Consider the following 12834-nt stretch of genomic DNA (forward strand, 5'->3'; position numbering starts at 1 on the left):
CTCGTTAATAAAAATAGATTTTGAAATCAAACTATTTCATCATATGCAAAATATTGTTATTAAATTTAATTTTTTTAGAATAATGCAACTGACAACTTTTTTAACAAAATACGAAAACGCATCCCAACCTGTTTTTAAAAATAGCTTGTTTAAAATAGTTGTTTGCTAAATGAAAATTGCTTTTATCTAGTTTTGGATTTGTGGGCTTTGTAAAGTTTCTATACAAAGTAGGTAATTGGTGGTGTTTACTTTATTAAGTAAAGGTATATGCAAAGGTATATTCAATAGTAGAATATTATATTGAAAACGACCCATTTTGATATTTTATTTTCTTGGTTCGTAATGTTGAATATAAATACAATATTGATGTCACATGCAATAATGCACATAGAATAAGACTAAGTGCGTGCCGGCCGCTTGTCGCACAACACTGTGATGATGCACTAAAAAATATATACCTTTCTAATAAATTAAGATACTGATTTAAATATGGCAGGTGATATCATTACTGATTACTCCAAATTCGATTTGAACGTTCGAACATTTTTCATACAAAAAGGCCGTTTCGGAACATGTGTCGCTTTTCGTTTTCTTAGCAGGGAAATATAAAAGCCGACGATTTTTTTCTCTGCAAGTAAATACAATGTATACAAATGTTTCTAATTATGATTTTCATGCAATTCTTTAAAAATTTGAAGCACTCTCGATTTAATGTCCATGGCTTTTATGTTGTCTTATAATGCATTCTTAAGGTGCATGTTCAATATGAGCGCAAATTGCAACAGCTATTATGTTTTGCAATCATTTGAAGTGTTTCCATATAAAAAAGTTCTAGTTTTTAAAACTCACTCACTTCTTCATCAAGATCTCAAGCTTAAAAACTTTAATTTATATCTCGGTTTGAGATAGAACTTCGATTTATTGTTTTGATTTTGAAAAAATATGCTTTTAAAATTGATTTACGAAAACATGACCCTTTAATATATTAACAATAATATTTCATATTAAGAAAAATTGAAGACAAAAAATTAGAAATACACAATTAAAATGTGTAACCAATGTGTATGCTATTGTCATAAACGGTTTTCATAAGACCATAATTTTCTTTTTAAATATAAAATAAGGTTCAACTTTAATTATATCGCCAAGCGCAGCCCGGGTAACTAAGCCACCAGCCGTCTCATTGTGTCTCCTCAAATCACGCTCTCTGCTGCTTGGTGACACAGACAGTAGTGCATAAACGTTACAAAAAAGAAATTAAGTCCTTCGACCTCATTTCACTCATGGTCCATTAACATTGTGACCGCAGGCTCTAAGTCATCCCGCCACATTGGTCTGTAAATATTAAATATGTTTTACATAATGTGCAAAAGAGTATCTATACCTAATATTTAAATAAAACATAAATTGACAATTTAGCCAAAAAAACTTTTAAAAAAATCCAAAATACATACATATGTAGATTGATGCCAAATCAAAACTGATGAAACATTTTATATTTTTATGATAGGATATCAGAATTGTTTCTCAAAAAAAAAATGCATAGTGTCATATATGCATATGCAATAATAATTTATTCCTTATGGAATTTTATTTTATTAAACTGAAACTCGAAAATATAGTACATCGAGCTCTATCGAAATAATTAGAAGTCAAGAAATGTACGACTTCTAAATATTTTAATCAGTACTAATCGGCAGTCTGATCTGATCGGACACTTTTCTCTGTGCGGTACATATACAAAGCAAAATTAACAAAAGAAATCGATCTCCCTCCCCTGTTGGAGGCATTCAATTGTCTCTGAGCGTTAAAAACCGAAAAATGAATTCGGATGATCAAAGATATGGGCGGTTTACCCCCTTACAGTGTCTTTCTGATTCTGTCAATACCAATGATTGCGAAGTTGAAGAGGTTATACTCCCTCCTCCCAAAAAAAAAATTAAGATACCATCTATCTGTGTTTTGCAAAAATCATGTGAAAATGTTCATTCTTTGCTCAATGAAGCATTTATAAAAGATTACTCTATTAAAAAAATGTCAATTGGCATTAAAATCAATTGTGAAACTTGTGAAGATCACTCAAAACTGTGCTCTATTTTAAAATCAAAAATGTGGCAATTCTTTACCCATGACCTTCCGTCGACCAGGTCTTTTAAAGTTGTGCTCTTTGGACTCGACGAGATTCCAAATGAAAAACTAAAATCTGAACTCATTTCACTTGGTCTGAAGTGCATTAACATTAAAATGATCAAAAAGCAGTATAAACATTTTACTGATATATTTTATATTGTTTTTCTTGAAAGTGGTACAGTGAGACTTGCCGATCTTAAAAAAAATATAAAATCATTGTTTAAGACCCAAATTAAATGGGACTTTGCACGGCGGCAAACAAAAAAAGTTACTCAATGTGAGAATTGTCAAATGTTTGGGCATGGAGAAAAAAATTGCAATATAAAAACACACTGTGCTATTTGCTCTGAGAACCATGAAACCAACAAGTGTACCTCGAAAAATATAAAGTGTGCCAACTGCAATGACACACATATCTCAACTGATCTCGATTGCCCTAGTCGAAAAAACTTTTTTGAAATGAGAGAAAAACTATCCTCAAAAAAAAATAAACAATCAACGATCATCCCAATGAAAGCATCACATCATTCTTTTGCACCGGTAATGAGTGACTTCCCTCCCTTGCCTCCTCGTCGTCAGAACCCTAACCATGTCATGCCGATAACAAATGCAAATGTTATTGATTGCAATGCTTGGAAAACTAACAACATTAACAACGACATCAACTTCAACAGCAACGCTGGACCAACGAACGAACTCTTCTCCATGGAAGAGATTAATGCATTGACCGCTGAGATGATTACTCTTCTTGGTAAATGTAATAATAAAGCTGATCAGTTTAATATCATTGCGCAATTAGCTATTAAGTATTTATATAAATCCAAATAATGAGTAGCACATCTATGAAAATAATTTGTTGGAATGCTAAAAGCATTCGATGTAAATCAATCGAATTTTTTGCTTTTCTAAGCAAGCACAAAGTAGATATAGGATTAATATCCGAAACTTGGCTTAATTCTAATGTTAGATTATCAAATCCTGATTATTTTTGTTATAGATTAGATAGAGATGAGAGAAGGGGTGGTGGTGTTGCCATTGTAGTAAAAAAAAGTATTCGGCATAAAATAATTCCAATTATAAATACTAAATTAATTCAAAATATAGGTATTGAAATTCCATTTTCTAATGGTTCCACATTAAAAATATTTGCTGCATACTTTCCGGGTAGTACTGCTGCAACGCCTCAAAATAGATACGACTTAAACAATGACTTAAGAAAATTAATTAGTGTAAATGACATTTTTCTAATAGGTGGGGATTTTAACTGCAGGCATAGGAAATGGGGTTGTCTGAGAGCGAATACATGGGGAAATATACTTGAAAATCTTAATTCCAGACACTCTTTTGACATTTTGTTTCCGCCTCATCCTACTTTTTATCCTGCGAATAACAGGGCTAATCCTTCAACCATAGATTTATATCTGACAAATATGCCGGGATTGTTTACTGAACCTATGGTTTTAAATGAAATGAGCTCGGACCACTTACCTGTAACTATTAGTACTTTTACTTCACCTCTAAGTGGGAGAAGTGAAACTTTTGATTTCAAAAATGCTAATTGGTTAACATTTAAACGGCGAATGAGAGCAAAGCTCAGAAGTATTCCTGACATTTCAAATTTAAATTTTAATCAATCTCAAATTGATCAAAATATTGCATTATTCACGTCTGCTATAGTTGAAAGTGTTGAAAGCTCTGTGCCTAAAAAAAAGATTAAACTTGGAAGTACTAATGTCTTACCTAGTAATTTACTGGAACTGATTAAAATACGGAATAGCTACAGAACCAGGTGGATAAGAACAAGAAATTGTTTTTATTTCAACGAAATGAAAATTCTTAATGCCTTGATTAAAGAAGGCATATCAAAATTCAGAAATAATTCCTGGAATCAAAAACTATTAGGAATGGAAAAATCTAGCAAACCATTCTGGAATGTAGTAAGAGTAATTAAAAAACGTAATTCCCACATTCCCGCACTTAAGATCGGAAACCAAATCATGATGTGGGGCATTGAAAAGGCAAATGCACTGGCTGAAACATTTTGTAATAATCAATTGTTAGCTAGCAGCACTACAGGTAACATTTCTGTGGAATCTCTAGTTTCAAACTCAATTAATTTCATTAACAATAGTGCTGCTAACAATACTATAGATCAGGTTGCAACTGACGATATAAAAGACATCTTGATTTCTTTGAAAACACGAAAGTCAGTAGGCTTTGACAAACTGAAAAACGTGTATTTAAAACACCTTCCCAGATCAGGATTTATATTTTTACAATCATTGTTTAACTCTTGTCTTCAGCTTGGGTATTTTCCAAGCGAATGGAAAGTTGCTAAGGTTATTCCTATTTTAAAACCTGGAAAAATTGCTACTATGCCGGCTAACTACAGACCAATAAGTTTACTAAGCTCCTTAAGCAAGTGCTTTGAAAAATTAATAAAAAAAAAAATTATGATCTTTATTGCCCGAAATAATATTTTACCCCCTGAACAGTTTGGTTTTCGGCCTTCTCATAGCACTGTTCATCAAGTCCATCGTATTACAAACCATATCAAGAGAAATTTTTGTATTGGAAAAAGTACAGGTATGATATTGCTTGACGTAGAAAAGGCATTTGATTCTGTTTGGCATGACGGACTTCTTCATAAGATGTATGCTCTTAATTTTCCTATGTACCTGATAAAAATTGTAAAGTCCTTTTTGTACTCAAGAAAATGTATAGTGTCTGTGAACAATTTTGTATCTGATATGTTTACTTGTGTGGCAGGTGTTCCTCAGGGTTCTGTTTTGGGCCCGATTCTTTACACTATTTTCACTCATGACTTTCCTAGACTCCAAAACTGCGAGACAGCTATTTTCGCTGACGATACATGTATATTTTCCACAGATTCAATTGCTTCCATTATTGGAAATAACTTGCAATCTGCCCTAAATACAACTCAAAACTATTTTCTTGATTGGAAAATAAAGATCAATGCTTGTAAGACTCAGGCCATCTTTTTTACTAGAAAAAGAAAATCCTGTTTCTTGCCAAGCTCAATGATCTCTATTAACGGTATAGGCATCGAGTGGAAATCTTCTGCAAAATACCTAGGAGTAACACTAGATACAAAACTAACCTTTGGCTTACATGTCCAGGAAATAATTAAAAAGATTAACTTAACAATTAAAATACTATATACATTTATCAATCGAAAATCCAAGTTGAGTAAAGAAAATAAACTTTTAATTTACAAAGCTATATTTCAGGCAATAATTTTTTATGGTTCACCAGCATGGGGTAATTGTGCAATCAGTCATATTCGTAGGTTACAAACATCGCAAAATAAAATTTTGAAAATGATGTTTAATCTTCCTTGGCATTTTTCAACTTGTGAATTACATGCATTAACTAATATAGAAATGGTATCTAGTCGAATTGCTAAACTTAAGGAAAAATATAACTTTTCTTGCATATCTTCTGACAATGCCTTGGTATCAGACCTAGCGTCATATTAGCCACTTTAATTATTTATTAAGTCTTCTTTTCCGCATGCATATTCTTATCTATGAAATTATCTATTACTTTATTTATTTATTTTTAACTCTATGAATATATTTACTTGTTAATTAGATTGATTTTATATATTCATATACTTATTTATTTATTTATTTATTTATTTATATAATTATTTATTTATTTATTTGTTATTTATTTGTTTATTTATTTACTTATTTATTTATTTATTTATTTATTTATTTATATATTTATTTATTTATTTATTTATTTATTTATTTATTTATTTATTTATTTATTTATTTATTTATTTATTTATTTATTTATTTATTTGTTTATTTATTAATTTATTTATTTATTTATTTACTTCTTTATTATTATTTATTAAATAACTATTTAATTTATGTAATTATTCATTTTTGCTAATATATGTTTCGTTTATTATTTATCTGTAAATTTGCACTGTCATTACTGTTATTTATTTATCATTTTTATTTGATTACTTGTTAAGATTTCTGTTTTTGATTTCCCTTTTTTTTTCTTTTTTTGTTAATGTTCAATAATCTAGTTTCATCACTAGTTTAATGTACTTATTATATGTAAAAATTATTATGTAAAAGGCATTGTTAGATGTTTTACTTGTGTGCAGCCCCTTCTCTCATCTCTTCTATAACACGCTCTTTATTGTTATCATTTATCTTTAGTTTTTTATTTAATGAAGGTTTTTTATCGTAGCTTTTCCTTCAATTATATTTGTATTTGTAAAAAACTACTTATTAAAAAACTCATCATTTGGCAGTAGTAAGATAGCGTATATCAATCTCTGTAAATTGTGCAATATAGGTAAGAAAGAAATGTGATATTTTGGCTACAATAAAAACTATTATTATTATTAAATATTTTAATAACATGAGTTTCAAAGACAAACCGAGATTTATTAGACTTAGTTTTAAATTGTTTTTAGAACTTCGTCAAAAACATTGGCCGTCATAGTGTGGTATCAAAACGGACCAATCAATAGCTTTTTGACCAATCGACAGTATTGCCACCTTAACCTAGCCTATCACTTAGGTATAGTTGTTATACATGTAGCCTTAAATGCAACTAATGTTTGCTTGAGACTGAAATAAATCCTTCAATTAATACCAACATGTTTTTGCTGAATTTGAAACACCTTTATTTATGCCAAATGAAAATATATTTCAGCAGTATTTTAACTTTTCGACTATTAAAAAGCATCATTATTTCATAAAAAGATCATAACTCTTCTTCTTACAATTTCAATTATGTGTTATGCAATGCTCATATTAATCAATATAAATTTTTCTTTCCGTTTTTAGACCTACTCGTGTTTTGTTGGAAAATCTATCCTTAGTATAGTAGGATCTCGCACGAGTAATACTACCGATAAAAGTTAAATTCGAGTCTCGAATGGATCTTATGTGATTTCGTTCTCAAATGTTGGTACGATTGATATTGCATTTGTATCTCGATGTCTGTGTTCGTTGAGTAGTTGTGCATTTGGAATCATGTGTTTTCCATTGGCGAAAAAAGATCAATCTTTTACTGCTGATATTATTTAGTTATGTTAATGAAAATGGACTAACTTTTATTATTTTGCCAGAGAAAACAATAGAAAAGATAATAAAGTTTTTCTATGTTTCCACCAAAGGTTCCATGATTAGTGAAAAGGTGCGTTTAGAAATTAGATACAAACTTGTTAAATTCCTATTAGAAAACTCGACAATTTTTGATAACGCATTCGTATATCTATCTGACATCGTGGGTTCTGGTTGTAGGTATATGTGTTTGCCATTAAGGAGTTGACTGTAGGTGTTCAATATTTTGCCAATTGTTTGACAGCCATGGTGGCATTTTGTGACTACCCTCTTTATAATTTGAAAGACCTTCTGAATAGTAGCAGGATGATGATGTAAATGTGTGTCGTCTAACTTATTCCACTCACGTTGACGTTAGCAAAGCTTAACATAATCACAGGAAATGACGTCTGATATAGTGATAGGTATATTAAAATGAAATTTTTAAAGGTTGAATTCAAAGAGGGTTTTGTAGATAGGTATGTATATCTTTCGAATGAACTTACTCCAACTATGTATATGTATGTACATACCTATTTTATTATTCGTATGAAAAGAAGTGATTATTTTATCGTAAGTTACAAAACAACAAAAGACATAACAAAAAAAAAAAACGGATCATGATCTGTGAAATAAATTCAATAAAACTTTATTGACATTTTACCTACGTTTGCATAAACCTACATACCTACCTACATACTACATACTTAGTATACGTATATTTGTGTAACTAAAAATAATATTATTTATGTATATTGATGTGTCAATATAAGCTTAAAATATTTTGTAGATGTGAAATCGACAAATCGACTACTACTCCATGGAGAATGAACAAGCGCAAAGGTCAAAATCAAATAATCACTTGGCCACGCCCTTTTGGGTGGAGCTACAACAGAATCAGAGTTCATGACTGGGTATTTATTTTCCTTTCAGTTAAATAAGGACTACTGTTTGGGAATAAATAGGAATATATCCTATACAACTGTAGAGGTACTGATGGTAAACAACAACCCACCCCACCGGGCACCGCATCCCATCGCACCCACATTCAGTATTTTCTGGCGTTAGTCGAATTTTCGACTTGAAAATTTGTTTTGGTTTTATTTTGTATTCGTTTTTTTTATTAAGGTTAAGAACGATGATGATGACTTTTTGCATTCGTTATTGTATACATATTTACGCCGAATGGCGATATGCGTATCTATATAGATTAGATACATTAAAATATCTATGATTTTTAATTGTATCTATATGCATATGGGTATAGGAATCTATAAGTATTTTACTAAAGTTATGGCGGTTAACTAGGAATAATCTTTTGCAGCTTTGATAACAAATGATGTCAACCTCAAAACGATGAAAACATTTAGGCAAAAGAACTTACTTTAGAAAGGTGTGGTATAGGTAACCAAGATAAGTTCCCATACCTTTAGTAGGTTCCTTGGTTTCTTCCTATTTACTCATCTCAACTTAAGAGGTTTCTAGAATTTTTGTTAATAGCAAAAGTTACTGTATAGGTATATAGCATGGTTATAGAAAGCCATAACTATATGTACATAGTTGCTACCTACCTACCTTACGATGAGGAAAGAGTTTAACCAGGCTGTTCTCACCAGAATTAATGTAGAGTTTTGAACTCTTAACTTTTATTTCCGAAAAATTAAAAAAAAAAAAAACAAATCTAAATAATCGAAACAGGTAGATAAACTTCCTCTCACACGCTTACCAGTTTTATCAACAACACCTATAATGGGACTATGGGACAGAAACAGAACCTACTTATATGTATATACAAAATCCTGATGCTCTGCTCCTTGTATGAGGTACCTACTCGTCGTATAACGACGACGATGTCATCGTCATCTCTCTGTATGTGAGAAAGAACATCATGCCGTTTTGATATTTATTGGAGGCTGCGGCTTATGTGGCAAAAGTAAAAGCACAAGATTTCAAGTCAAGAACGACGAATCAAAGCATAGGAAATAATATGAAAAATCTCTACAATAGGAAGACGCCATCATCAAGCTACCATCAGCAAAACGAGAAAACGTTACGGTAGCGGTACTTGTGCAGAAAGAGAACAGTAAATGCCGTTGATATTTTGATAATGTAGTGGTGGTGTGACTGTGTGGCTTTTCAACCCTTATAATATTATGGGAGTGAACAGTATACATGGGTTGTGTATATTTTATTTTTGTCCCTGTTTTATGATAAATCGCACTTGATATGTCGTTTAAAGGATACCAACCATAGCATACCTACCTGAATCATTCGAAAGTGAAAAGTTAAACATTTCTGTGTTATCCGTGTTATCTGTTTGTGATTCCGGGTTTCCCGCGAAACAAAGCATCTCATAATTGCGTTCGATTTCCTGCTTTAAGGCAAAAGTCAAGATTAATCCGAGTTTTTTCGCCTTTTTTGTTGTTGTTGGTTGTAAGTAGGTACCTACCTAACTACCTACAAACCTTGCTACAATTTTCGTTTTTTTCTAAAATTAACACGAGTTACCTTATTATCATTACGGAATGGCTTCTGAAGCCAATGCAGTTATTCGATCTGAGAATCAAGGTCTGTTTTAAAAAAAATATAGTTTGTGGTTTTTTAATTAATTTATATTTAAAGTGTTAAGAGTGCAATTTTATCGAAAAAAGGAATATACAGTTTAATATCAATAACATATTGAAAAAAAAGTTAATTTTTGGGGCATACAAACCATCATGAGCCCATGTGTTTTCCGTAAGAAACATTTAAGATATTAACAAAACTGCAATATTAATTGTAAATTAAAACTTATGTCTGTGAAGATATGTATTTGTTATATTAAAGAAACTGAAAGAAAAACTAAAGAAAAACTGAAGTAAAACATTTTTTCTTAAATATAAAATTCACACATAAGAAGGATTTGTGTTTTTTGAGACAAAGCTATAGACACAATTTCTACAATCAAGAAATTAAAACAACATTATTTTACTAATTTAATAACAATAATGGCTTTATATAAATATTTTTTAAAACAAAATAATTTAGTAATAGTTTAAATTTATTGTGGTGTTATACTTCTCATTTCTGTGATGTCTTTAAATTTCGTATTGGCAAAGAGCAATTAAACGCGACGGTCGCATTATTTAGCACATGGCCTAAGATCATTTATGGTCAGAAATTGAATGTCACTTAACCGAAATGACCGACGCCACTAGACTTTGGAAGGAAACCAAATGATCTAGCAAACGACTGAGTCGGGATATAACCGTTTCGTCCACTGCATCGCAAGGTTTTAACACAGCATTTCCTAACATAAGAATTTTTAAACATTTAAGTCACTTGAAGAATTGATGTCACTCAACAGAAACGCATTAAGTCATCCAACATTTTGAAAAAACGATAAGGTTTATGTACTATTTAGGTGAAATGACATTTTCTCTGGATTGTTCAACTTTCAGATTGTGGGTGCTCTTATAAGCGATATGACATTTTTTGTTTTAAGTATGTATAGTGATGATCGTAAAAATATTGAAATTATTGATTTTGACATACATATGTACCTATACATATATTTGTTGGTCGTAAGACAGGCTTTTTTGGATTTATTATTTTATCTTTAGACGTTATATCCCCAAGCTTTCCGTCTGTGTAAGATGAATCAACTCTATTCAATTTGATTAAACAATTTCAGATTCGAATTTTCAAAATTCATCTTTGCGAATCACAGTATCACAGCAAGTTATAGAATATTTTATATAGTAATCATAAAATTTACGAAATTTGTTTGTCTAGAAGTCATTGAACGTTGATTTAATATTAAAGATTGAAACTTAGATTACTAAAGAATTATTATTTTTGCTACCTGTGAAAACTCAGTTAGGAATAGTTTTCGCTTTAGACCCTTAAACAGTTCAACCGTAATCCTCGCGCTTCTAGGAGTGCTTATCATTAGCCGTGTTTTTTTTTACACTTCAGAATTTCAGAAAGTAGTAAGCTTATAGCAAGCGTCAAACTACGATCAGAGGCTCATTATAAGTGCATGTGTTAGTTGTTAGTAAAAATAATGCAATTATAGCCTAACACACGCACAAAATACAAAAAAAAAATTGCATTTAAATATTACAGAACAAAAAATTAAATGAAAACGTTTACGATAGTGGAGCACTGGTTCTAAACAGTACTGGACCCGCAGTAGTCCAGTTTTTATATTTGAAAGTTGATACAATTGAATACTTGCCAGAATAATTTATCAACAAATTCCAAAAATAGCGAAATTCAGACCAGGAGGTAAATCGGGTAAGCTGATTTTTAATAGTTGACTAACAAAATCAAGAAAATACGTCTGTGTAAGATGAAAGTCGATTTCAGAGTTTTAACCAAACAATTTGACATAAAATAAAAACTTCAAGAAGGGGGCTTCTTCGTAGACTACTACATTAACACATGGTATTGAAGCTAGCTTGATGCTGAGCTATTCAGTTCTTCATTGTTTAACACGAATAAAACTTTCTCACTTGCACTTCATAAAAAACATTGAGACACCATTTGCACTTTAGAAAGTGCTGTCAAACTTAATCATTTTTAAATCTTCTTGGGTGGTGGGAAACATAAACAAGATTTATTTAATATAACCTGAGATAAACCTTTGGTGGAAACATAGCAAAACTTAATTATCTTTTCTATTGTTTTCTCTTGCAAAAAAAGCCCAGTTAGTCCATTTTCATTAACAAAAATAAATAATAACAGATTGATTTTTTCCCCAATGGAAAACACATGATTCGAAATGCACAACTACTCAACGAACACTGCTATCGAAATACAAATGCGATATCAATCGTACCAAAATTTCAGAACAAAATCACATAAGATCCATTCGAGACTCGTTAAAATGTCAAAAACCTATCCGTAGTAATATTCTACTCTAACTTGTATCGGTAGTATTCATACTGCGGATATTGTTTTTGTTTTACTATTGATAGATTTTCCAAAAAAACACGGGTATTATACCCTTTGAGCCCAACTTTAGTCGTATTGTCAAATACAAAGATTCATTCTTTAGCCGTACAACGCGAATGTGGAATGCCTTACAACACTCTGTCTTTCCCAGTTATTGCAATATTCAGGAATTCATATAAGTAATGTTCACTGACATCTCCTTTGATTAATAGATTTATTTTAATCTTTATCTTAAAATAAATCCCTGGATTTTCAGTTCATGATAAAAATTATGGCCAGCTATTAACAAGAAAAAAACAATATCAATCGAATGTTGGCAGCACTATATCGTTTTGAAACAATTTTCTTATTGTTTATTTGCAAGTTTTCGGTTTTGTAAGTCCTTGTTAGCTTCACGAAATCAATCTTAAAGGTCTTAAATCGATTGTGGATCTTTGGCATAGCACCTACTGACCTCTATCCCACGTTTAGTTCCAACAAATACAGTCTAAAGATTGGCTTATTATTACACGCTCACGAAACTTGCCTTGCTAAGATCGAATTCGACAAGTTATCAAGGCATACAGAGCTAGAAACTTTCAAATTGGCAATGTAAAATTTTATTAAAACGACATAATTCTCCAATCCTTTCCGTGACTACTATTCGGTTGATATCGTTTTCTATCTTGAA

General features: G+C 30.9%; 1 protein-coding gene across 1 annotated transcript in view; it reads left to right on the forward strand.

Moving 5' to 3' along the window:
* The first annotated feature begins 9547 nt into the window (after positions 1–9547).
* Positions 9548–12834, forward strand: part of LOC129950964 (photoreceptor-specific nuclear receptor) — a 44951-nt gene continuing 41664 nt past the window's right edge. Inside the window, exon 1 of the mRNA XM_056062937.1 lies at positions 9548–9794. Coding sequence (XP_055918912.1) covers positions 9752–9794 — 43 coding nt within the window. The 5' untranslated portion in view covers positions 9548–9751. The remainder of the gene's footprint in view (positions 9795–12834) is intronic.

Source organism: Eupeodes corollae, chromosome 3 (assembly GCF_945859685.1).
Source record: "Eupeodes corollae chromosome 3, idEupCoro1.1, whole genome shotgun sequence".
Lineage (NCBI taxonomy): Eukaryota > Metazoa > Arthropoda > Insecta > Diptera > Syrphidae > Eupeodes > Eupeodes corollae.